At 40.6% G+C, this 27,468-nt stretch overlaps 1 protein-coding gene across 1 annotated transcript in view; it reads left to right on the top strand.

Annotated features, from left to right (window-relative positions):
* The window catches only part of GLP1R (glucagon like peptide 1 receptor), an 83,243-nt gene that overhangs the window by 20,838 nt on the left and 34,937 nt on the right, over positions 1-27,468 (top strand). Inside the window, 2 exon segments of the mRNA XM_054280506.1 lie at positions 7,633-7,729; positions 8,968-9,078. Of these exon segments, the coding sequence (XP_054136481.1) occupies positions 7,633-7,729; positions 8,968-9,078 (208 nt within the window).

Here is a 27,468-nt window from a genome sequence, read left to right as displayed (position 1 = left end):
CTGACCACTGCAGGGATATTAGAACTAGATGATCTTTAAATGTCTTTCAACCCAAATCATTCTATGATTCTGTGTTACTAATGAATGAAATGCTGAGTTGCTCTTCCAGTAGCCTAGGCTGAATTTGGTTTCTAAATCCGTGAGAATATACATGAAGTTCGGCTCATATTTTCAGCTTTATAGCTTCTGGTCCTCCTGTAGTGGTCTTCAGCTCTGACTTTGTTCATTTCTTGATGTTTTAGAGCCATAATCTTGTGTATCTTTCTAAAAATACATGCTAAACTATTATGTTTTGCTTGCCCTGTTGTATGACTGCATCAATAAAAGTCCTCTGCTAAAGAGCACTTCTAGATTTGCAATGCACAGTAAAATCTCCTTGTATAATAATGTAATTCTCATGAGTGCTGTACACTGTCTCCCACTAAAATTGTTGGATTGCTTTCTTCTCTCCAAGAGTTTTTGAGTTATAGTTGCTTTTGAATTTTGCATTTTTCTTGTGTCCCTCTGCATAGTTTCTCAGTAATTTTCTTCTGGCATTTTTGAGTGGCTCATGTAATACATCCTTGACAGGAACACTTACCAGGACAGATGAAAGACATTGTAATGAAAATAACATTTTCTGGTAACAGCTGCTGCCATCCTGAATGTGTTACTCCCTCAGCAGTGAGCATATGGATTCATGGGTCCTACAGTCACCCAAGACAAAAATCTTTCCAGCTTTGGGAAGTTCTTCATGGGACAAAAGAGTTCTGCAGGTAACTGTTCTTGTCCCAGGTCTGTCCATCACTGAAGACACAAACAATAGAAACTTGAACAGGTTGGCACCACATTTTCGGACTATCTTACTTGACCTACCGGAGTTTGATTTTATTTCTCTAGAAGGTGATGCTAAATTTTGTTGCATGCTGAAATATTAGGCTTTACTTTATTCCTTTTGTTTTGAAACTGTATACTATGCAAGTTGATTTAGGTCTTTAAAAGTTTGCTTTGACGTCTATGTCTCTGAATGCCAAATACTTTCTCTTGAGCCAGAAAATTACAGGGCCAAGAGATATTTTTCTCATTGAGATGCACCTTGTCAAAACAAAATTTTCAGGGTTGGGAAAACTTTTTTTTCAAAGCACGAATGAAAGATCCCAGGATGGACCTGGAGTGTTTGGTCCTGGAATGGAAGCCCTTGTGGTTAGGGCTGAACTGCCTGCCTGCTCAGACAGTTCATGTGTTTGGAATGATTGGTGGAACAATCAGCTGAACTGGGAGAAGCTCAAGAAATAGGAGTTTGTGCAGAAGTACCAAGAAATAGGAGTTTGCCTCAAATCAGTTTTGATTTTGTTCTTTAAAATGGCTTATCTGTGATTCTGTGCAGAAGCATTCTGCATTTCTAGACCTTTAGGAGATGCCTGTGCTTATTCTTTTTTCCTGAATCTAGTAAGAACAGATCTTAAGAATGGAGGAGATGGGGGATGGGATGGTGGTGATAAGTGTCCTTATAGGTGCTATTATGGGCTGCTGTATGATTGAGGCCAGCCAAACCTTCCTTCCTTCCTTAGCTGGTGCAGGTATATAAACGGGAAAAGAAAAAGGAGGGAAGGCCAGGATGAGGCACTGTGTGGTGTGGTGGTCTTCTTCAGCTGAGAGAGAGGAATGCTGAGATTCAGCCACTGGTTTAAAACAAGCAAAAAGAACAACAGCAACAAACACCACCAAAAGAGAAAGAAATCTGGGCTAAGCAGATCTGAAGAGGCAGACAGAGGAATGTCTTTTCTGTGTGTTGATCATATGTATCTAATGAGTGCTTCCTCTTGCAGCTGTGAGTTCAAAAGCTTGATGTCATGGAACTAGAAGTCAGTGACAGAACAGAGGGCTTTCCATGCTTGGACAGATGGTGAAACACTGTTCTCAAGATTTGCCTTTATCGAAGTCCTGAGACTTTTTGTTTTTCTTCAAGGACTTAAAAGTACCAAGCTGCTGCAGCCTAAGGGCAAGAACAGCTGGCAGGTGTCACCAGGGAGTTTCTCCCTGAATGCAGTAGCTCCTTTTGAGGGAACTAATTTTTTTGCTTTTCAGTAGCAAGGAGGGTGCTGAACGATTTCTTTTTCTGACGGTCCTGAGCTTCTGAAATAATTGGTACATTAGTAACTAAGGAATCAGAAGCATTTACAGGAAAAGCTCCTAGAAGCTGGCTTCCCTCTCAAAGATAAGTTGTTTTGATCCTGTTTGTTTTTTCTGAAGGATGAGGAATTTGTACAGAGTGATCCAGCCACTGATGAAATATTTTGTAAAATATGAGTTGGGAAGCATAATTAATATTATATCATCTGATCAGTCAAGCAGCCCTACAGAAGGGACTGAGAGTAATGACTTTATCTCAGAGGGTCACTTAGTGTTGCATAATGTCAAATGACTACATTAAACTCGATACTGGGCAACGTAATGTGGGAAGAGAATGTGATAAATACAGAAATTTAGGGAATGTCAGTCCTGAAGTATGATCTAATTTATCATCTCTTTGAAAGGGTACCTTTAATGATACTTCTTTTGAATTATCTTTAGTAGAGACATCATTTTTGATATACCTTTTCCTCCTTTGACATAGCTTCAATTCTTAAAGGAGAGTAACTGGACTGTGAGATGTTGCACATAATGGATTTAGATTAACTTCTTATGCAGAAGTTGAACTAAGTAGTTACAAAATTGGGTTGAGTGTCATCTCTTTGGGAGAGTGAGGGTTGAGCAATAAAGCCTTCTCCCACACTAATACACTTCCAGAATGCTTCTTGAAGATGCAAACACATTGTACTTGAAGGACTGATCCTCAGCGGGATTGTTTTATCATGGGGTGAACAGTGAGTCAAAGGGCTCTGTTAATAGCAAGTTCCGTACAGTACATTTCAGTAAAGCTTTGGATACTGTCTCTCATGGGATCCTTCTGGACAAAATGTCCAGCACACAATTGGATAAACACATCATATAATGGGTGAGCAACTGGTTCATGGGTCAGGCACAAAGGGTTACAGGGAATGGGCTGGCATCCAGCTGGAGACCTGGCACTAGTAGGTTCTGCAGGGTTTTACCTTAGACTCTTCAACAACTTCAAAAACAACTTGGACGCGGGACTGGAAGGGATACTAAGCAAGTTTGCAGACAGTACAAAACTGGGAGGAGCTGTTGACTCACTTGAAGTCAGAGAGGCCCTGCAGAGAGACCTCGACACACCAGAGGGCTGGGCAATCACCAACCATGTGCAGTTCAACAAGGGAAAGTGCCGGATTCTGCACCTGGAATGGGGAAACCCTGGATTTGGGACAGACTGGGGAATGAGATGCTGGAAAGCAGTGGCACAGAGAGGAACCTGGGGCTCCTGGTTGATAGCAAGTTGAAGTGGAGTCAGGAGTGTCCTGGCAGCCAGGAGGGCCAAGCATGTCCTGGGAGCATCAGGCACAGCATTGCTGGCCAGACCAGGGTGGGGATTGTCCAACTCTGCTCTGGTGTACTGATGCAAACCTATAGCTTATGTGACCTAAGTGATGATTTGTTAACAGCAGAAAAAATGTCATGAGTCAGAACAAGAATAAGGCTTGTAATGTGTAGTCTTCACTTATCTCGGGCTTTGTTGCTGTGCTGATCCTGAGCAGAGTAGCCTTGAAATAATGTCTTCCTTTGGGCTTTTCAAAAAAGGGCTGTGAAGTTTAAAAGTAACTCACCAGTGCCTTTCTGAGCTAAAAGGCAGTACATATAATCTGAATCCTCCTCTCCTGAGGTCGATATCCCAGCATTACTATCCAAGGGAAGAATCCCAAGGCTGTGCCAAATTGTTGTTCAATGCTAGGTTCCTTATTGTTTGCTTTTGAAGATTAAGATTAGCAATTTGGAAATTGCAGTGGTTGTAATGTTACGTGTGAGCCTTCAGCAGCAAGTTAAAGTCTTGGTTGTTATACAGCAGTATTAAAAACATGAAAAAGTTGTAGCGTAAGTGGTCCAGTTTAAAAACAGACAAGCAAAGACAAAAAAAAAATCAATGTAAGGAGGAATTTCTCATTCTGTTGCATGTGAGACCTTATATGCAGTGGTGGGAGAAGAGAGAAGATAAACCCAGGGGATCACCAGTTGCTTCTGAAGCACTGAGAACTCTCCACTTTAATTCCATTTCATGCTACATTTTGTCTGGGGGTTTTATACCCTGTGTGCTCAGATTTCACTGTATTAGAATATTGCTTTTGTGGCATTGATCACCTTGGATCTGTGTGGGTGCTGCTTTTTGTTTCAGCAGGAATAGTTTCAAAGATGTTGAAAAGTGATTAGAATGGGTACTTTTACAGTATGACCTGTGAAGACAAATGATGGCTACAGAAAGGGGCTTTCCTATGAAGGTGATAAGGATTTGTAAAGAATTCTGACTTCAGACTGTTAAATGTGCTAATTTGGAGTGTGCTCACGAGAGATTAATTGCACTAATTGTATGCATACACTGAGAGGCTCCAGTCTGTCCTCTTGACTGTCCTATTTTTTCTCCCTTTGTTTCATGCTCCTTAGGCTGTACCATCACTCACCTCCTTGATGTCTTTCATCCATTCATGCCTTTTAGCTTCTCCACCTTAACCAGTCAGCTGTGCTTCCATCTTCTCCTCTGATATCCTTCTGTGATATATTTTCATCACAGCAAAACTACTGCTGTTTTTCCACACATGGTTAAATATAACAGGAAAAAATAACCCCAAGTAAACCCACAACTACATGCTCTCAACCATGAAAACAGTTCTGAGTTTAACAAAGCTATGCCTTTTTCATTTGCTCCAAATTTTAAGTACTGACCCAGGAACCATGGCCTTGTATACTTTCATTTAGTGCTTTGTTGCAGAAGGCTCTAAATAACTTTTTAGGAAAATACAGTATCTCATATTTCCATAATTACTGATATGGTGAATCTGTGGCACTGTGTAACTTGTGATTCTTGGTCATGTGGGCCATAAGCTCTGAGAAATAGAAAGTAGCATATGTTAAAATCAAGTTGAAGCCAATTTGTCAGATAACAAACCACAGTATTTAGCTGAATGACAGTGAACTGTTGCACAGGGAGAACCAATTAAGTGGTCTTAGAATTTATTGTCTTAGATTGTCTTATTGCAACTAACTATAGATAATAGAAAACTGTCTACAAATAAGTTATCTCCACAGAAAAACATTAAATATTTCACTTTAAGAAAGAGACTAGCAAACTATAAGAGTTTTCTTCTCACATTATGAAAAACCAGTATAAGTTGAGTGCTTTTACATTTTCATGAAGTTATGGAATAGAGGAATAGAGCTTGCTTTTAAGCTGTAGTCAAAGCTGGCTGTTCCTGCATTCATGAAGGCAAGAGATGAAAACTCAATTTTGAAAAATTCCTTTAAAGCTCCCTGACTCCAAAAGAGCTACATTTCTTAGTGGAAGCAGCTTTTAAGATATTGTCAGGATATTTTAAAAGGTAGAGTCTTGTTTCTAAATGAAACTCTATATGCATCTGTATCTTGTAATGATTTTAAAAGCTAAGTTTGGATTAACTTGATGTAGTCATCAACATGCTTGATCAATAGTTACTTTTTTGGGAAGATGTGTGTTGTTTAGTACCTTCTTAAATTGTTCTGAATTTTAATTTAAGTATTCATCCTTAAAATGTTCCATTTAATTCCTTTATTAGTGTGTTAACCTGGTGATAAGAGGATAGTGAAACAGTCTTGTGTAACTTCAATTAACCAGCCTTGTACAATGAAGACCTTTAAATGATTCTCTGATTCTAAAAGATATATAACCTAAAAGACACTTTGTAAAGATGCCTGAGAGAAACTTAAATTTGAAAACTGATTGTCTCCCTCTGTTCAGGTCATCTGTTGTTACTCAGCCTACATGGATGTGTAAATGGTGGTTTAGTTACTGATTATCTGTTTCCCTACACACACCTGTAGATCTAATTTAGGTGATGTTTTCTTTCCCCTTCAGGTATGTTGAGCATAGATCACTATGCTACAGGTTTGTTTTTCCAATCAGTAGAATCCATTTGTTTTACAATAGACAGACTTTGCAGCATTTATTGGCATAGATAAGGTGATTTAAATCAGGCAAACAGGGTCAGAGTTTCCAAGATCCACAGGCTTGTGCTTGTTTTGACTTCAGGGGGAGCTGACTAAATTCTTCTAAAATTATGGCCATGAGGCCCTAGCTACAAGTTATGGGTACTTACTTTTGAAACACAATACAGATATTTACTAAATGCTGTATTTTTCATTACATATGCAAGACCATATTTATAATTGCATGTACTGGGTTAATCCAGGCAGAAGCATTGTGCATATGGTGCTTGTTTTATTTCATTTCAAATGGGTTTTTAATTGGAAGGATTTAAAAGAAGAGGACTTGAGAGGTCTTTTCTGTTCTTTTATACCAAGGTGATTGCCCTGATGTCTAAATTTTAGTTGTATCAGGTGCAGTGGACAGAATTCAATTTGACTTTCCTGAAATGCAGTAGAGTTTTAAAATTACTTCTACATTTTAAAATTATTCTTCCCATACTCTGGTTTTATTCTAACCATCTGGAAAAGGTTTAGAAGCACAAGTGGAAAATAAAAATTAGCAATTGAAGCTGGGAGGGTAAAACTGCAAGGATTATTTACCCTCATGCTTTACTAAATAAACTGATTGGCATCTGGGATTAAATGAACTTCCTTCCACTCAGCAGTATTAGTGTGTTGTACCATTAGGTTCATGCTTTTGATTGTATGTCTGAGACATCCACGGGGCTTTTTCTGGAAAAAGAAGGATGAGTTACTTGCATTGTTAATCACTTACAGCCTCCTAATCCGGATATTTAAACTTATACAAACACAAAGAAGGGGGAGAAGGAGTCATGTCTCTACTCAAATGCAGTGAGTAAAGCTGGATCTCTGTGAGCCAGGTAGGACATCTGCTAGGGTTCAGTGAGCAGCCAGCTCTGAGTTAGCTGCTCACTCTAATAACAGCTAATTTCCTTTGTCCTCAGACCAAGTTTGTACATGCTTTTCCCCTGCCCTGTCGCTACCTGGGGTAGCTGATGGTGGAACCTGCAGCCTGTCAAAATCTGCAAAAAGGAGGCTCCACATCTTTCTGCATTTGCAGGAAAAAGATGCAGGGAAAACCTGTTCATCAAAGGAAAAAAAAAAAAAAGGCTGGAAAAGCTTTCATCCACATTTTGGTAGAATACTTGAGGAACATCTGCTACATACAGTGAATAAGCTTGTTTTCATTTATGGGAAAGCAGAAATATTGCTGTTGGAAAAAACCCTCTACTAATAAAGGACTTACTGCTGTCCCTGTCTTTTCATGAGGTAATAAATCACGCACCTGGGGCATGTTCAGGAGAGCAGGGCTATCTCAGTGTGGGTTTCAGTGAGGACATGGTATAGTTTGTGGAGTTTTTGTTTCCTTGTGGTGCAAATAAAAGGCGATTTTATTTTTTTTTTTGGTTGAAATTAGGCAAATACATAGCATCATCTTCTGCCCTTTGTGATAAGCAGTGCTGTTCTGGCTTTTTGTAGTCATTTTCACACTCACTCATTTTGCATGAAGAACCCTACAGTTTAAATCCCTGCAGTGTCTGAGACTCGTGATTTCTCTTTCAGAGTTCAGATGGGTCCCTCTCAGAGGTTGTGCAGAAATGGAAGGAGTATCAGCTCCAGTGCCAGAAATACTTGTATGAGACACCCCCCATTGTGGCAGGTAAGCTAATTTGGTAGGGATAGGATGTATTAATTTTTAAAATGCATGATAACAGTAGCAAGAGACCGATTATGAACTTGAAAATACTTTTCTGGTTCATTGCTTCTTTATCCCATTTGCTCCTGCCTGCTCTCTGTGGGGCTCTTCCCTCTGCTGGGGGAAGCATTTTATGGAGCAATTTCATTGTAAAGATGTTTGTCCTTAGGTCCAGAGTGTTATGCAGTGGCAAGTGGTAGCTCTACCATATCAAACAGCCACTAATGTAATAGACCTGAAACTTCTTTAGGTGTCAAGGTGTTAGGAAATCTGGGACCATGCTGTTCACATTGAACTAGGAGTTTGTGGGTTGTAAAGTTGGTATAAGCTATTCTGAGCCTTGTAAAATGCTGAAATGGCTTTGGAAAAAGCAGCAAGTGACTTAAGGAGAATGTAGCTTGTCTTAGTGTTTGAGCTGCTGTAATATGCTGAGAGCATCTGTGATGTGCCAGCATCGTGGTGTTTAGAGGACAAGTGGCGACGTGTCAATAATGCTCACAGTTGGACACCATGCAGCCTCTCCTCTGCTTCAGTGCTTTTGTGACACGCTGAAGATGTGTCTGAAGGTGTGCTTGTGAGGAATTATTTCTAAACTGTTAATATTCCTTGTCTCAACTACATTATTATGTCAGAGTGAGAGCAGTAGCTGATGACAATGGCAGGGACACATTCATCTCCCTCTGCTGCATTATTCTGTTGAGCAGTTGAGTGCTGCCCTCTAAGAATGACAGTTTAATGAATCTGAAGTAGAAGTATTCTCATGTTGATTAAGCTGTAATGCAAAGTTATGGTTGTGCGTGGGTATTTCATTGGTGGACCTATATATTAGGGTAGACTTTCCAACTGCATGAATTTGAACCATTCTGAGGAATTATCTTTAGTGTTCATAGCAAAAATGATTTTAAATTAAACTGTGACAAGTAAGGCTGTGAAAAAAGATAGATAAATTAACATTAATCCATTACTTCCTTGTCTGTTGAGTCAGTGTAAGACCCTGATCTTTTCCTTAGTTCCTCCCTGTAACAATGGTTTCCTGTATGAAGGTAAACTCACTCTCTTGGATAAAAAAGTGTTCTATAATTCCACATCAGAGCTTAAATGCACGTGTCTATATTTCCTATTATATTCTGCTCTTTAATCTTTTCCTTCTTGCTGTATTAGTACAAGGCAGTGGCATGAGCCTCCCTTCTCTCTCTCTGCAGAAGGCAAGTTCTGCAACAGAACATTTGATGATTATGCCTGCTGGCCAGATGGACTGCCTGGCACCTACGTGAATGTCAGCTGCCCCTGGTATCTTCCCTGGGCTAATGCAGGTAAGAGCCTTTCTTTATAGGCACAGCTTTAAACCAATCCTGTTTTCCTTGCCCAGTCTTAGCAAGGACAAGATTGGCTTAAGTATCTGTGAGTGCAGTTAATTCTCTAACATAAAAGTAGGGACTGATACTAATATGATACATTCTTGATCTCTGTTTAGCAGGAGAAGATGAAAATGAGAGAACAGACTTCTTAAAGGTTGTGTTTAGTTTGGATAGTTTTTGATCTCATCTGGTTTTGCTGCTTGGATAGTGGTGACTGTTAGTAACTTAGCCTTCAGCAAGCACACAGAGCTGTCTAACAATGATAATAGCTTAGTTGGAAAACTGAGATAAAAGTAACAAAGGTAACTGGCACATCATCCTGTAGAAAATAGAGATGGAAAAGTCTAAAGTGAAAGTGTTTTGTGCTGCTTCCTGAGATAAACTTATTTCTCAGAACTCTTTGCAACCACTGAAAATGCCTTCATCTCACAGACTTCTTCTATGAAGGACTGAATGGCACCTTTAGATTTTACAGCTTTATGTGCATGTACACTTGAAGGCAAGGTGTATTAGATCATTTAGTCTAGCATTCTGTCTTTCAAACCAGTGACTTGTACAGCTTGTACTTTGTGAAGACCTTTCTATGCTTTGAAGTCTAAATGAAACAGTTTATTAGCCAGCTCCGGTGGTGTGGAGAATTGGCTTTGGCCTCTGTTAAAGGACAGAGGATATTAGTTAATGAGGATATATAGTTCTGATTGATAGATGCAAAGTGTATGGTGTAAGTATGGAGGACATGTTGTGTTGGTATGGAAGGATATCAGGAATGATGAAGAGAAGAGATGGGATAGTCAGAGATTACTTAAACATATTGTGCAATGTGGGACCTGGGCATAATACAAATATTATGAAATTATGAAATAAGGGCTGGAGATGATCTTGGGTCTGGCTGAGTTGGAGATGATTTTCTTCACCGTAGCCCTTGCTCAGCATCAAAGCACTCGCTTCAAGCCCTGCCTGAGGCCAGCGAGCCTGGGGTCTGCTTGAGGCTGGAAGGGGACATCAGTGGGACAGTGATCCCTGATTAAAGGGATGTTCCTGCTCTGTGATGTGGTTGGCAGTAAAGCTCAGGGAAAGGGGCAAGAAGAGGGAGAAGTGAGTAGAGGCATTCATGATGGTGTCTTCCCACATAATGGTTATCCATGCTGAGGCCCTGCTTTCCAAGAAGTGACTGAATGTCTGCCTGCAAATGGGAGGCAATAAATAAATTCCTTATTTTGATTTACTTGCATGTGCAGCTTTTGCTTTACTTATTAAACTGTCATTATCTTGAAGGGTTGGTGGTGTGTGTGTAAATCCCCACACTTAAATCAAAATGTCACCACAGCACTGACAAAGGTTAAAAATTTATGCATACAATGCTACTAGACCCCCCGGGCCCTTCACTGCTTTACAACCCCAAAGGATTCCCTGTAGTTGTTCCCCTCTGTGGTAACATCCAGTCCCAGTTTTTCCCATTACTTCTCCTGGTTACTTATTTACCTTGACCAGCAAGATATTGCATCTTAGTTTTTCTCCCCCATCCTGTTGAGGAGGGAAAGCAGCCAGGGGAGTGTTTGGCAGCCCACGAGCCCACCACCTCATCCGCCAAGGAAGCCCAGGGGCTGTGAAGAAGTCTCTGTCCTGGTGCCTGCAGCATCTCCTCACCTCCATCTTCTCTGAGCTGAGTGCTCTGCACAGGGCTGTTTCTCACACTTTTTCCCTCACTCCTCACTGCCAGGCAGTGTTTGGTTCTTTCTTACATACGGTTGTTTCCCTGAGGTGCCATGGCCTTGTTGATAAGGTGGTGTTAGTTCACAGGTTGGACGCAGTGATCTCAAAGGTCTCTTCCAACCTTGTTGATTCTGTGATCTCGGCTGAGGGGCTCAGCTGTGCCCTGCAGTGGATCTTTGGAACCAGTTGTGTCCAGCATGGGACAGCTTCAGCCTCTCCTTGCAGAGGCCACCCTTGGTTACATCTCCAGCCTTGCCCGCTTTCCTAAGCGACTTCAGAAGTTAAGATGCTGTTTGCTAATCCTCCTCAGGATTAGGAATGGATAAACAGGCTTTTTCAGGTGTATGAAATTAATATTTACCTCATAATTTACATAAAATCACTGGATATGGCAGAATTTTTTCTAATAATGTTTTCCTGTCTGCATACCTAAAACTCTTTGCAGACTTTAACTTCTTTCCTCTAAACCTGTTTATTTTCAGTCTCTAACACCCTGGACTTTCAACTGCCACTGCTGGAAAAAGCCACGGTTTATTGCAATACTGCAGATTAATAAATTACTTGAATGTACAATGTCTTTCATACTTTTGGAAATAAGTTTTTTTTAAAATTAATTATCCTGAAAACGGTGTTTGTTTCAGTGAGAAGAGCAGCATTTTGTAAACTCCTTGCTTGGGAGAATTGCAAAACACTTCAGAAAATCATTAAACCCTTGGATTTGTTCCTTTGTTGAGCAAATTGTGCATATACCTCAACCTCTGTTTTATCAGCAAGGAATAAAAATGGAACAAGGAGGCCTTTCAGTGTCCAATATAAAACAAGAAGTTTGTATCTCTGCCAGGCATGCAATTTAGGAGCCTGAATTACCATCACCTGACGAGATTCCATGACATCTTGTGGAGTCATGTACAAAGTGAATGCTAATGAGCTGCTGTGATGAAGAGGTAATGTCTTAGTAATATAAGATCTAGAGCAATAAAAAATTGAACAACCTCTGATGTAGAGTGGTCACTAAAGGATGTTTATTACTTGTTCTTGCTTAGCCCCCTACTTGGAACTTGAAATAGGTTCTAGCAGTGCAGGACTTCCATCCCATCTCCTGGAAATGGAGAGGAGGAAAAGGTGAGATGTTGTTTGGGAAGTACCTTCAAAACATGTTCAGGGAAAGTCATCAAGTATGAAGTGCTTCAGCTAAGCATACTCAAATATTTAAGACTGCTGCTCCCTTGACTAGGAGTCAGGTTTTCAAGTTTGTAGAAAGCTTGCTGGGGTATACCCCCAGAAATCCCCTGGGAATTGAATTGAGTCACTTGAAACCAAATGTTGCTTATCATGGGGTACTGAAATGGAGGAAGCATTGAGTCTGAGTCTCTTCATGAGTTAACCACTTCAGTATAAAAATGTAGAAGAGCTGGAAGCAGGGAAAGGTGATCCAGAAAGCATACACTGGTCCTTAAAGGATAGCATTAGGACAGCCATAGCCCACACAGAATCTTGTCAAGTGAGATGAAGAGTAACAAAAAGGGCTTCTAAACAGATCTGAGAAAAAAAAATATGGATCCACTGCTGAGTGCAAGAGGAGAATCTTGGCAAAGGATGGGGAAATGACTGAAGTATTCACTGCCTTCTTCGTGGCCTTTACTGGTAAAACTCACTTTCAGCAATCTGAGGCCACTGTGATCAGTGATAAAGTTGGAAGCAATGAAAACTTACTCTAACTGGATGAGGATTGGAATATGGAACACTTTCATGTGGTATACCCAAGTCCACAGCAGTTGGCAGGATGTACTGACAAGCGGTGAATAAGCTGATTAATAGTGAGGTAACTTTTGGGTATCTTTGAAAGGTCATGGCAATTGAGAGAGGTTCCTGCAGTTGTCACCACTATCTTCAAGAAGTGCAAGGGGGCAAATCTGGGGAATTACAGGTGATTTGCCTTCTATCAGTCCCAGGCAAGTAACGGAACAAATAATCCTAGGAATGGTTTTCTAGCACTTAGAGGACAAGAAGGTGATTAGGAGTAGTCAACATGGTTTTATGAGGGTGAAATCATGCATGATGAACCTGATAAGAGGACTAGCCTGGTGGCTAAGGGAAGAGCAATGGAGGTGTTTATCTTGACTTTAGTAAGACTTTTGTCGCAGGCTCCCATAACATCCTCCTTGACAAACTGATGAAGTGCGAATTAGACAAAAGGCTGAAAAAATGGACTGACAGGAATCCTGTGAGTTTCTGCCTCTGAGGAGGAATAGTTGAGTGTATCAGTGCTGACTGCCTGGAAAGCAACTTTGCAGGAAAGGCCTTGGAGGTACTGGTGGACACCAAGCTCAGGATGAGCAGCAGTGTGCCCTTGAGGCAAAGGGCACCAGTGGCTTCCTGGGTTGTATTAGGAAAGCATTAGTGGCAGTTCAAAAGAATGATCCTCTACTCTGGAGGGTGACACATTTGGAGTGCATTGCCCATTTCTGGGCTCCCCAGTATGAGAGAGAGACATGGAATTACTTCAGCAGGTCCAGCAAATGACTGTGAAATTTATTGAGGAATGGGAGTGCCTCTCTTATGAGGTGAGACTGAGAAAGCTGGTGTTCTTCTGCCTGGAGAAGAGAAGCCTCAGGGCAAATCTTATCAATGTGTATGCTCACATACTGAAATACAGAAAATTTCCTTTAAATGTAATTATTTTATGGTAAGGTTTATCAAATACCTAGTACAAGTGACCCAGAGAGGTTGTGGAGTCTCTCTCCTTGAAGAAGATGATCATACCCTGGCCAGACATGTGCCTGAACAACTTGCTCTAGTTCCTCGCTCTATTAGGAAATATCCAGAGTCTCATTCCAGTGTTGACTGATTTGTGATTCTCTGCTTCTGTTTCTGTTTGTTTGTTTTTTATAAGGTAAGTTTTGGTAACCAGTGATTGTCAGATGCTACAAACTTCTGTTGGTGTCAGCCAGAATACAAGAGAAGAATTTGCATGGTAAATGTTTGGAAAGCTGGAGCATTCCTTGGGAATCTGGGTTTTGCAAACTATGCTTTAATAGCTTTTGCTGTTTGTGTACCACCCTTATCCTAGTAGCTGTCAGTCTTGAGCCTGCCCTTCTGCAAATCTCAGCAGCAGATGTGGCCCAGCAGGTTGCCTAGCAGAGCGGCAAGCTGAAAATGGTATGAGGAACTTTTTATGTGCTCAGCAGGTATGTGAGTAGTCCAACTGCACATGATGGCAGTTCTTGTCCCTATGTGATGCCACAGAGCTGCTCCCTAAGGTGTGACATCCTGCTTGTTGCTTTAATTTGGCAGCTTCTGAATCCTTGTCTGCATTGTGGGCATGGTTCAGCAGAAGTGCTTTCTCCAGTTCTTTGGATTGAGCATTTATCTCAAGAGCAACTGCAGGGAGATGGGAATCTGTTCATTGAGAAACTTGAGAGTTATTCTGGTGTCCAGTGCTGTGTGCCTGTTCAGACTTGTGTGTATACAGAGACTTTTTCAGCCTTATGCCAGACAAATCCATGCAGGATGGGATTACAAGTGTTTTCTGCTAAGGAATGTGTGCATTTGCAAGATTTTTCCTTATAAGATCACTTCCCTTGTGATTGCAATGTTTGTCTTCAACCCTTTCTGAAAATGCTGCTTGCAAAGGCAGCCTATAAAGTACAGCAGAGACAATCAATACTGCCCCACTCGTGTCAGATCTCTTTGGAAATGCTGAGACTGAGACTTCTTTTTGTTGTGTTACCTAGCAGGTGTGTCAGCATCCCTGAAAAAGTTACTATTGGCATGCTGTCTGCAAGGATGGACTCTGAGGGCTGGGAATGTGTTCACGATAATTGAATAGAAGAAAAATCACAACATTAGACCAAGATTTTATGGTTGAAACCATGTATGCCTGTACTGCTGCAGACTTTTTTTTTTTTTGTGACAGACAAGTAAATCAAACCTGAATTTTTACAGGAAGTTTTCATATTATAGGTTGCACTGAAATAGTGGGTATTCATTTGTGGGTGCACTTTTGAGATATGTTCTGAATGCTGGGTTATTTTCTCTTTCTTCAGTAGCACTGCTGTAATTTTTTCATCTGTAGTTATGCAGCAGACTAGATTGGAAATTTCACTCAACTGAGATGTGGGGATTTCTCCTCATTCCTTGGAGTTTTGGTGTTGTTTTTTCTTCTCTCATGTATTCTCTCATGTAGATCAGTTTCCTGATAAGTGTGATTGCAGCTATATTAGCATTCATCTACTTCAAGTATATTGGTCATTATATTATTTTCTTAAAATAAAATTGTGAAATAAGAATATTATGGTTTTCTGGGTAATCAGTATTCCACTAAAGCCAAAGTAGCTGAGGTTTAGAGTAGCCTCTGCTGCTGAGGTTAAATCATTGTCACTGGAAAGAGAAATAGGTGGCTGATAAGTCTCACAGCACAGGGTTTGGTTTCCTAGCAAGTGAGGAGCCCAGACACTGCTGGGCTGCAGCTACATGGCAGGAGTTCATAAAGTCATCCATGTCCCTTGAGAGCCATATAAAATAGCTTTGTGCATGTTATGAGGGAGCTCTTTCTTGCTTCTTGACAGCAAGAAGCAAGATCATTGAGGCAAAGGGGACATGGAAGGGAATCTAATTTTGGTCAAAGTATTCTGTTCAGGGCTCTGTAGGGAAATTCTTACATTTTCTCTTTGGAAGACTTCTTGGTTTTTCAAGTGTTATTTTCAAATGTTTTCAAAATATGAAGAGAAATGTATAGACTATCAAAACAAGCACATGCTTAACTTTTGCATGACTTGCTTCGCTGTACCCCCAAAAAAACCCAAAGCAAAGCTTTGTTTTTGGTCTGCTTATACATCTTTGAAAGAGCAAACTACAGAAGTTTCTCAAATCTGTGAAAGCTATTTCACTCTAGCTCTGTTTGGCTTTTATTTGTTCTTATGCAACTCCCACTGAGGGCAGGTCTTTGTGGGGAGATGCTGAAGTAGCAGGAGGGAGGTTATTGTTAAATGAATTTGTTCTGCAAAGTTGCCAGTGCAGATGTCGGCCCACAGCCAGAGCTTGTTGAAGGCAAGTTTTCTATACTTGTGGCTGACAGAGTTGAAGCTTTTGCCTCCTGTATGTGAAGCTCACTCAGGGTATGATAACATTGAAGTTGCACCAGGTAAACTTTGCATACCTTGCTATCCACATTGCAGTTGAAGAGATTATGACAGGTTCTGGGGCTGTAGCTGTCTCAAAGCCAATCAGTGCAGAAGCTCTGAGGGGAGCAGTAGGGGCTCCTTTAAGGGACAATGGGCACCTCGCCTCACTGTCACTGGCTCTGTGCTTTTTCTTGTTACCTTCTCATAATTGAAGGCCAGCTGCCAGTAACACCATGTGGATTTGGAAACTGTCGAGCTGCACAATTCATCTTGCAATTATGCCTCCTCTGGGGTTCTGATATTTTATTGTTTAATAGCACTAAATCCTTTTTAATTAAAAAACCTTCCAGAGGTACTAGTTTCAGGCAAGAATTATGTGAACAGTAGCCACAAAAGTTGTTCCTATATGCACTGGACTGCACCAAGGCTGGCTGCAGACTTGCATCAACACAGATGTGGCTGTTGCTCAGATCTCCATGCAAAATGTGTTATCTTTGAATGCTTTTGTTCCAGCTTAGAACCTGTCTCTATTTTTGAGGAGTCTGATACTTGAATTAGATTAATGCCAGTCTGTGTCTGTGTTGCTGTCTTGCGATGGCACAGTAGTGAATTTTGAAGCAGCCCCTGATTGTGCTGCTTGCTGAGACTGATTTCGTTTGAGCAGCTTTGGTGTCTGTTTCTTTGGAGGAAACTAAGCCAGAAGCTGTGCCCCAGGAGTGTACTGGATTCTTTTCAGTCCTGGAGGGAGGCATAAGACCTAACAATTTAGCTGTACTACTATGTAGTCTTCCATTACAGCCATACATGGGCCTTTGGAGGACTTCTGCACTACCAAGATCTCATTAAATTGTAGTGTTTCTTGTGCCGGGTAAAGGGCCAGGTGGCTTGTATGCCTTAATTGATGTTGTCCATGAGGCCTCAGTGCTTTGTAGTTCCCTATGCTGTCTAAATCTATCTTTCTCCTAGTTTGAAATGCTTTTCTTTGTTTATCAAACAACTTCCATTGTCATTCACCTTTGCTTGAATCACTTGTCTCCTGTAATTCACTTTATTTTCTGTATTATCCTCTCTTTACTACATTATGTGTTGCAGTGGTGACACCTGCTCCTTTGTTCTCCCAGATCATCAGGTAAAGTACAGCCTGGGGACCCTTGGAAACAACATTGGTTTCCAGCCTGTGATGTGAGAGACCTGAAAGTCTCTCTGGTGGCAGACTAACCCAGCAGTAATACCAGATGACCTCTGATGGTAACCTTGTGGCTGCCTCTGGCTGCTGGAGATAGAGTCAGTCTGATTAAATCGTGGAGATAACTGGCACCACAGCTGTACTTCACACAATAATTTTGCCCAGTCACAGAGATTGTATGAGCTGAGCTTCACGTGGGGGTGTGGAAATGCAGAGATCAGACTGGGTTGCTGCTCCAGAGTACCATCAGTTACAAGAATACATTGTGGTCAGATCTTTCTCATTTTCCCCTGCTGTAACCTGTGTTTCAGACCCTCTTCCAGCACTCCCCATTTTCTCTCTGGTGGCAGAACTTCTTTTCCTGATGTGTCTTTAGGTAGGGGCTCTGCAGGAGGCTTTGGGTGGAAGTGGGGTGTTACCTTGGAACTCTGAGGTATCAGAGGTTAGCAGTTTAACCATGAGGATTTTATGATTGTTTAAAGAAATTTCCCTAGGGTCATGAGATGTAGACTAACCTCATTCTGTTGCAGCAGAGATCATGGAAATTGTCTGCACAGTCCCCACCCAGCATTAGTGTCTAAGTTAGTCCTGGCTGTTGCTTAAATCATGAATTACTACCTTCCTTCTTGTGTGGTGCCTTTCTTTTCCCAAGACTGTAATTGAACTTCCACAATTACACAATTGTAATGGTATCACACACAGCAATATTGAAGATTCCATTCCCTACTACACAAGCAGGAAAACCAAAAGTGGTGAAATGAATTCATCTGATCCCAAACTAAATCTATCTGTGATTGGGAGAAGAGGGACTGAAAAAGGGAACAGAACCTTGTTATGTTTGTCAAGGTGTTGCCACAAGTGTTTTGTGTCTGTGGCATGCTGTACCGTGACACAGGTGAGAATCACACCTTCTGCCTCAGCAGGATTTTGTGTCATTGCTCCTGGGGTGCCTGGACCATTGGAGAAGCTTCTGCAGCTAATCTTTTCTTAAATGTGATTTAGTGCCCTTCTCAGCCCCTTGCTATCAAACATGGTCATTCAGGGCTGGTGTTCAACCATCTGCACTCCTGAGACATCTGCTGCGCTGCAGGATTAAATCCAATGTCCTGGTCCTCTTCCCTTTCCTCGAGTTCCATTTGCACGCTTTTCTAACTCAGAGTGGGGAGGGAGTTTGGGAGTGCCATAGTGCCAGAAAGAAGCAAAAACATAAAAGAAATATGTTTGATTTTGTTTGTGAAACCTCCTATGGATAGCAGAGCGGTGGCGGTGAAGCTCTGGTGTTACCTGTGCAAAGCAAACCAAAGAAATTCTGCTGTTTTCTAGAGGGCTCTGTGGAAAACCCTACAGCTGAGGAAGCAGGCATTTATGTGAGAGTTTTCCTTCAGACAGTTTTTGAAGTTATGTGCATGGCAGGAACATTTGGTTCAAGGGACTAAGTTAAGCCTTGTCTGGTTTCATCTCTCTCACTTTTTGTTTAATCCCCCAGCTTCGCAGTTTGAGATGGTCTTTTAAATCCGAGACAGCAGATGTCTTCGTGGGTGTATAGTTTAAGTACCTGCTTGTCTTTTTGCATGCAAGAAAATAAATTTCACTTCAAATATTGGATACTCTGAAGATGATTACACATTTATTAAATTTCTTCCTTTCCTTGCTTTAATAAAACCAAGCTTCCAGAAAGTTCCCATAATGCTGAAAAAGGTGTGACCTTTTTTCAGTGAAAAATGTTTCTTTGCATTTGCTAACCCGTAAGCACTTCAAAATTTATATTTCCTTGCACCAGAAGCTGTCTCAAGCTAATTGGCAATTTCAGTTTGCTTAAAGTAATGATAAAAAAAACCCTTAGTCTTCCAAGTTCACCTCTGCCTCTGTTTGTCAGTCTCCATCTGGTAGTATACCAGAGAACTCTCAAACATATGTTGCTCATCTCAAGGGTAGATATAGGGGCTGTTTGCAGAAATAATTTTTAAAATCATTAACAGATAGATGGTATTAACATCCATTTATTTTGGGCCACGAGGCAATGTCATTCTCTGTTTTATCAATTTTGCTTAAGTAAAAGAAACAGCTTTTTATAGAAACTGCTGGTTAACTTCAGATTAAGGTACATATAATAGAGCAGTGACATATGACCTTCCAGCTGGGCTGAGATGTGACTTTCTGTAGGGACAGAAAGTCACATCTTTCTGTAGATGTAGATTCCCCTCCTCAGCAGGAGGGGAATCTACTCTCATTCCCCTTCTGCTTCAACCAAAATACATCAAATGTGTTATAGAACAGGAAACTTTGCACATAGGCACACATTGAAATGCACATATGTGTGATGGAAAGATGATGTTTGTATGTCAGGTATAGATCTGGTCACCTGAGACCTTCTAGGAAGAATTACGGTTTTTTGCACTCCTGGAGGAGCCTGCTGTAGGATATCAGCTTGCTGTGTCTCTGGGAGTTGAAGCAGTTGGCAGGACTGTATGTTTTCCAGAAATTTTTTAGTTATAACTGTATCACGTTTTTCCTTGAAATGCACTGTCGAGGATGTCAAGGCACACCTCAGAAAACACATAGCTGAGCTTAATTTTGTGAGTGCTTGAGACATTGCCTACAGCTGATCCGGCCATGAATAGTGCCTTTCAGTGAGAAGTGAACACCATTAGACCCAGCTGCAAGGAAGAGCTGGACTGCCTCTGTGCCTTGACCATGCTAGTCTAGCAGGTAGTTAAATATACTTGATATGTTTGATATCTTAGACTTCATCTGTGCTCTCATTACATACTTGCATAACTGAGATTTTTATCTACTTGCTTTTATTTGTTTTCTGTGCGCTCTTAAACAGAGGGACCTCAAACCTTTCTTCAGGTTACTTATGCCTAAGAATTTGCAGTTTTTAATTGCTGTGGATGAGCAAAGTGAACTAATTAAGGGTCTGAATAAGCAATAGTGTTTGTGTGTGCTACATAATTAAATGCCTTGCTGAAAACAGATTGTTGACTTTCAGCTTACTTAAAGCTTACTTAAAGTGCTAATTAGTAAAATACTGATTTGTTTTGGTTTTTTTTCCCCCCAAGTCCCAGAAGATGTGTTAAGATATGAATACTTGATTTTAAAACTGCATAGGTGGAGAGGAACTTGCCCACATGGCTCACTTTTTCCTCCCCTTTTCAGGAATTCCTGGCACTTCACCTTGGGTGGTGGGAAAGACTCCTCTCACATCCAGCCTATGTGTATCCTCTCACAGAACAGATGTGCTTCTGATGTGGTAGTGGTCTTAAAGGTTATTTCTTTTCCCAATATCCGTAGTTAGATTTTGGTGAAGATACAGCTCAATCTACGTACATGCAATGTGTGTGTGTATATATATATATATGTATGTATATCAGTAAATGCTTTATGTAAAGGCAGCTGAGTCTTTGCCCCTTTAAGTTAGTAGCTCTGTGATTGAAATTTTTATAATATTTTCATTTGACAGGGTAGTGTTGCAAAAAATGTGGACTGACTTAAAAGGTGTCTGAATGCAAGTCTAATTATAGAACATCCTCCCCTTTCATGCCATTTTGCATATGCAGCTTTAACTTGAGAATACACTAATCTTTACAAGGATTGCACTTCTTAATCATGCACACAGTTTTACTTGTTTAGCAGTATTTTTCTTTTCTACTTGCATGTTTCATTGGTGACTTTCCCCTTGAGAGTTTTCTGTCATAGACTAGATCTTCCCTGAGACCTGGGTTCCTGCTATGAATTTTTAAAGTCTAATCCTCCTCAAACATGCTCCAAATGTTAACTGTTAGGATTCCCATACATCACTTTAATTTTTATTTGTATAAGAATAAAGCTTTTCTGGGCAATGTTTATGAGAGAACTTGGGTACATGACTGGTTTGATGACAAAAATAATGCTGGTTGATGCCTGGTCAGACTCATATGATTTTCTGGTTCTAATTTACTTTTTGACAATTGGAATGAGCAGAAATGAATTAGGTAAGAAAAGGATTTAGTCCTTAATGGCCTATTTCCTCTGAAGGCAAAAAACTGACTTACACACGCAAAAACTGCCTGGTAATGGTGCTGGAACTTAATGAAGCAGGGCACCAACAATTCCTTTAAACAGAATGAAAGCAGGGGTAAAATGTGGAAAACATTGTGTTGGTGTGACTGATGAATGACAGTGGGCCTAACTTTTTATAAATGTCAGATATCATTGGCAGTGAATATTCAAGGGAAGGGATTGCTCCTTGGCATTAAAAGAAAAGTTTAAGTCAAAGGGATTTTATGTCCATCCAAATACCTCTCAAGCTATGAAAATTGAACGGAAATTAAATTGGAATTGAGAACTTGGGGAAAATTGCCCATGTAAGAGTGTAAGAGATCCTGATTCTTAGATCAGGGATAGGTCCCAGCTTTGGGTTGAAGGGTAGGAATAATTGAGATTGGTGTAAAGATTGACTTTGTGAAGGAAAGGTAAATCCAGATATACCTGCAGCTTTGGTGGCCTCCAGACACTATTGACAGAAAATATGGTGGTTTCCGTAATAAAATTGCTTGGTCCTTTCTTTTTCTTTTTCCATTACTTGTAAGAGCTTGTATTTAGTATCTTACAGATTTGTAGCACTTGGCATGATGAGATTCAACAAATCAGAACTCTGTTTTAAGGCGGATATTTTCCAAGAACATTTTGTCAAAATCTTACTCTGTATTTCAGCATGTGGATGAGAAAGAGGAGTGTGGCTCCTGTGATACTGGTGATATGTCTCTTGCTGCTTGTGGGGGTGAATTCCTTGTGTGAGTGTTTGCAACTACAGTCTCCAGAGGCAATATCCGTGTGGAGTAGTGTTCCTTCCTCTTGAAATGTGTGACTGTTGAGGTCAGATGTGCTTTTGGTGTATAGGCTTCTTGTGGCCTTGTTGGCTGCAGTAGGTCCAGATCTGAGAGCAGATGTTGCTTGTTGATTTTGCCCCTGTTCAGTGCTTGGCTGGAGCAGGAGGAGCTTGGAGTATGAGGAATAGACTGGTGAGAAAGGAGATGTGAGAGGCTGGAGTTAGGTTGCAGTTTTAATTATGGTGGCTTTGGAAAATGGCAAATGGTAGGAACTGAGAGAGAAGTAGAATAGTGTGGGAGGAAAGGGAAAGGGGGCAGGAGGGCAAAGGTAGAGCAGCAGCATAGGACTAAATATTGCAGCAGCATGGAGGGTTGAAGGAATTAACCTGAAGAGGAGAACCAAGGTGAGGAATGCAGTTAGGGGAGAGAGGAATGGTGTGTCTTCAGTCTTTAAAATGGATGAGATACTCCATTTTATTTGTTCTGCTTTGAAGTGTCCACATTCTTTGTATTGTGTGGATTGTGGCTAATTCTTGTGGAATTATAGTTAACCCTAAATGAAGTTTGATAGTTTGAGATAAATTTTATTATCTATTTTCTGAAAGCTTCCTATTGTTTAGGATTTTTTTTTTGGATGATCTTTTTACCTGTCTTGCGAGAGATGATAAATTTAGGATTATTTAATCAGTGGTTCTTTATACCATTGTTTTTGTGGATAACCAAATACCACTAATTTTCATATTGCCAAGGACTGGCAGTTTGCTTGCAGCATCTGGCATTTGTTTTAGCCTCCATGTTCTGGAGCTTTTTGTTTTGTGCAGAAGCTGTATCAACGAATCAGTGTTTATTTGGATGTGTGCATCCCTCTCCCTTCTGGCTGTGCATATTTAACATACTAGTTACCTGCTGTATTTTCTCAAAGTTGTTTTTAGCTCAGCAAGTATTGTGCTAATGATTTGTCTAGTTTTTTCCTTTCTTTTTAGCTTGGGGGTTATTTTGCCTGTTTTTATAAGGCCTTGGAATATGGGTGTAGTAAAATAGATCCCTTTCTCTGCCCTGGAAACAACTTTAGTTGTGTGATTTGCAGCCTTTTAAGAGGACTTTTCACTGCAGAATTTTTTTTTTTGCATCATTTTAATATCCTCTAATAGGATGGCTTCTATTAATTACATTAACTGATCCAATAACTTAAAAACACAAAACCTCTTAACAGCATTTTTACAAGTTTGTTTTGCATTAAACTTCCAATCACATTTGTTGTTGCAATGCACTTTTATTTATTCTGAACAAAACTTCTAATGGTATTTTTTGGTATCTTACCAAATGTTGACAAAGCTGTTCCATTATCATAAATACTTGTTTTTCATAAGCTGCCTTCTTTTATTGCATTAATTCACATATCTTTTATAGTTCATAAACATTCTTTATTAAACCTGATGCCCACATGCATGTGTGCACTTTTATGATTTTATTTAAAGTTTATTTCAAAAAGTTATGTTAGGTGTCAGTGTTGTCTAGCATAGTTAATGGCAGTCTTTTCTTGATACAAGTTCCTCAAATTAAATGCTTGGAGGGTACAGAACCTTTTAGGGTAATGCTCTGTTAAAAACAATATTCTTTTCCAGAAAGCTAGTTTAATTTTTGAGATACTCACTCGTATCCAGTGATGTATACATTTGTGACTTAAGGAATACTTTGTGATTTGGTATGGTCTTCTTTGCTTCCATAACCTTTATTGGCCACCATTATGCAAGTAGTTTTTAATTATGAAACTATGTTCTGTGATTGTTTTCTTTTTCACAGATCTTATGCCTTCAGTATGAAGAATGGATTTGCATGTGAGATGCAGTAAAGGGGGCTCTTATCTGCAGGATCATTGCCTCATTAACTGAGAAAGTTGTGTTGAGTGAGGCAAGATATTGCAGATCTGGCAAGGATGATCTCTGCACTAAGAACAGAACGTGCCCATGCAGAACAAATTTTGTGGCCGCATAATTTTCTTTTTTTATAAATGTGACTTTATTATGTTACCAAAATATTTTTTATCATCTCTTTATGCCTATGAGCTAATAGCCTTTAGTGTTCATTGGGGAGCTGAATTGTTGGTGGTCTTTGAATGGACCACACAAATAAGAAAATGCAGTATTTGGTATAGACTTGGTTCAGTCTGCTTAAATATGGCTTGCATCTCACAGCAGTAAGAATGAGTAATTTCACCTTAAATTATCTCCCTCTGTTCTTTGTCCTGAATAAAACCATGGATTCTGTTGGGGGAAAAAATGTATGACTGTGTATGTAGAAACAATGTTATTGAGTGGCGCTAGAACTCATCTAAGTAGCTTTAGTTTAACACTTCCTAATTCTTGAATCTTTAGTGCTGTTGTGTTAATGTAATTTCAAAAGGAATGTTTTTAAATAAGAATTTATATGCAGGCAATATTCCTTGTGTGATGCCAAACATCATGTCCATCTACAGTCCTGTGACTTTGTGCTTTTGCTGGCACAGCAGAGTGTTCTGGCACTGAGAATTTCCAGGACATGCAGGGGTGTCTGTGCAGCCTGCAGTGTGGCCTATACTGGGTTGGCTCTTCCCTTGCACCATGTAGAGGTTCTGTTAGGTCTGCAAGAGGTCATGTCAGGTGGTCACTTCATGTTCTTGCTGCAGGAAGAGAATAATTTTCAGATGTCTTGGGTGAGAGGTGGCAAAACAGACTCAAAAATCCCTATTGTCAATGTTCCTAGCTTGAAGGATCCAAGAATCCCTCCAGCCTTTTCCAATTAAAAAAAAAAAAAAAAGCCAAAACACTGCAAGGAAGAAGAGTAACAAGAGGGAAAAGAGAAGTAAATGCATTCACACTCCTACCAAGAGACAGACGTGAGCTTGCACCCACCTAACAGCCACCCCATGGTGCAAGGGAACATGCAAGTAAGCAAGCACAGGCTTGGTTTTTTTCTTTTTGTTGTTACAAAAGCAAAGGAGTTGAGATGACTAATCCATTATAAGGGAGGAGAAATTGTGAGAAAGAATACTAAATAAAGTACCTGTAGTTAAACTGCCTGTTGAGGTAATATAATTTCAGATGATGTGGTGGTAAGCCCAGCACAAATGAGCGCTTTGATAAATGTGATTCTTGGACAGTGCTGCAGGCTGGGGCTCTTCCAGCTCCCTGGAGGCTTCAGGATCAGGCTGTTCCCTTATGTCATGTTTTTAGCTGCATGCTCCTAGGCATGTGTCCTGGGATTAGGATGTCTTTGCAGAAAGCAGCACGGGGGCTGGGGCTGAGTGACATTTAGCAGCAGCTTTTACAGCCAAGAGTGATTCCTTTCAGGAGAGCATTGCCCAAGTCACAGCAAGTGATAGCTGAACAGAGCTGCTGATGGGGGCAGAGCCTCCTGAATTATGGGAAGTTGTTGTCCCCATCAAAGGAAAGTTTGCTCATTTCAGAAACAAGGAGTCTGTCTTGAAGGCTGTTGTGATTCTCTCATACTGCAAAGTCCCTGCTTTATGGAGAAAATTGTTACCTTTTCCAAAACAATTTCCCTGCTGGAAGTAGAGAATAGATGTTAGCAGAGGACAAGTCTATAATACTTGACACAGAGCAGACAGACAAAACTGCAGTCTCTTGTTCTTCTCGTTCTCTCATCTCTCTGCCTGAATAGAATTGATTGGCTAGGACATGCTGTAATTTATTTTTACAGTGAATAATGTTCCAGTTTATCCTGAGGGACAGTTGGGTGAGTAATGTCACACTGACCTTGACACCCTGATGTTGTAAAATGCAGATGAGGTTTGCTGTTTCAAATAGAGAGGATACTCAATTTGGTTTTATTTCTAGTAAAAGTGGGGCTAATAAGGAAAAGTTGGTGAGCCTTTTGCACCATGCTCTCCATATATAAAAGTATCCAGCTACTTCTGGGATTTGATTTGATTAACAGGTTCAGTAGGTAGATATTATTAGCTTCAATGCTAGCTCTCTACCTTTTATCAGCTTACAGAGACTGAGTTTTGGGCATCAGTCCATTGTTTTAACATGTAATTCTAATGAGGTGTGATTGACACTGTTCAAATAAACTCGTGCCATTAGGCTGCTGTTCCAAAGGTTTTGCAATTTTTTGCACTTAACTTAAAAAGTCAATAAAATCAGATTCCCTATGCACTGGGTGTGGATTTGTTTATTTGCAGAGGATGATAAGCCAGTTCTAGAATATAGTGGAATAATTTGCAACATTGACTGTATGGTAAGAGAAAACATAACAGGACAGGAAAAAGGTATTGCAGGATAGCAAGGAGGTAAGAACCACCTTGAACCTTTAAAAAAAATATTGTTTGTCATTCTGGTCTGTTAGAACTGCTGCTGGTCTTTGTATACTTGGTGTTTTGACTGCATTAAAGGTAAGAGAGCCTGAGTCACTGCAGAATTCAGGCATGGACAAATGTGAATTGCCTCTGAGTAAGCCACCTGTGAGCAAGAAGCTGGAATTGCTCAGCAGCTGTGGGGGAAGCTGTGTGGGTGCCTTCTTTCTGTCATGGCATACAGGCCACCTCCCAGCATGTCACTGTTAGTTTGTCTCAGTGTCTATTAATAACTGATTTTCTTTTCAGCAAGGGCATCACATGAAATTTGCAGGAAATGAGGTTCCTAGTAAGCTTTGGAGCAGGCCCTCAGCAAGGACAGAATGTGTACACATACTGTCCCTGTATCTGTTTTAGAAGGTTGAAGATCTCTGCCATCTTAAGCCATGACCACCTGTGCAGAGAGAGTAATAAAAAGTACATGTGAAAAAATTGTTTCAAAACATTTTTAGGTAGTTTTATTGCAAGCCACATGCTTTCCTCTGAGCAGAAAGAATGGTAAGACACTTGCAATTCTCGAGTCAAAACATTCCTGATTAAAAGCTTGTGGATTCCTTGAATTTTGTTGGACCTGCAACAAAGATGGGAATTTTGTATACGAGGAGATTTAAAGTCTCCAGAGTTTTATTGGTTATTTTGGAGAAACACAGAGCAGAGTTGCTGGTGTTTTACTGTCCCTCGTGTCACTGAGACAAGATTGGGGAAGAGCATTCAGCTCAGGTGAATCTCTTCTGAGCTGTTGGTCATTAACAAACAGCATTTATTGTGTTTGGGCAGTAGCAGGTGGCTGCCTGTGAGCCTGTTGCCCACAGGAGGAGTGGATGGAAGCTGTTTGCCTTCTGCTTCTGGGAAATGGAGGAGGTGGGAATGACTGTGGGCTGATGCAATTTGGGAGGGTTCTGTTTCAGAGGCACACCTTTCTGTGGGCATGCTGAGGGAAGTCTGGGCTCTGGGCAGCTTCCCTGACCCATCACAGGCGCTCGAAGGTGGCCGCACCCTGGGCTGGGTTTGCCTGGAGACCCTGCATGGTGCTGGTGCTGGATGGGCCAAGCTGCAAGGCGTGCAAGGCCTCATGTGTGTGTTGTGTTTATTAATTTCTGAGCCCTTCTCAGCTCCACGGAGTGGTGCTGTGTGGGTAATGGGGAGTCTGACACATTA

Source organism: Melozone crissalis, unplaced genomic scaffold (assembly GCF_028551555.1).
Source record: "Melozone crissalis strain CALT ecotype California unplaced genomic scaffold, PUWL_Pcris_2 ptg000027l_1, whole genome shotgun sequence".
Lineage (NCBI taxonomy): Eukaryota > Metazoa > Chordata > Aves > Passeriformes > Passerellidae > Melozone > Melozone crissalis.
This window is presented reverse-complemented; position numbering and strand designations above follow the sequence as displayed.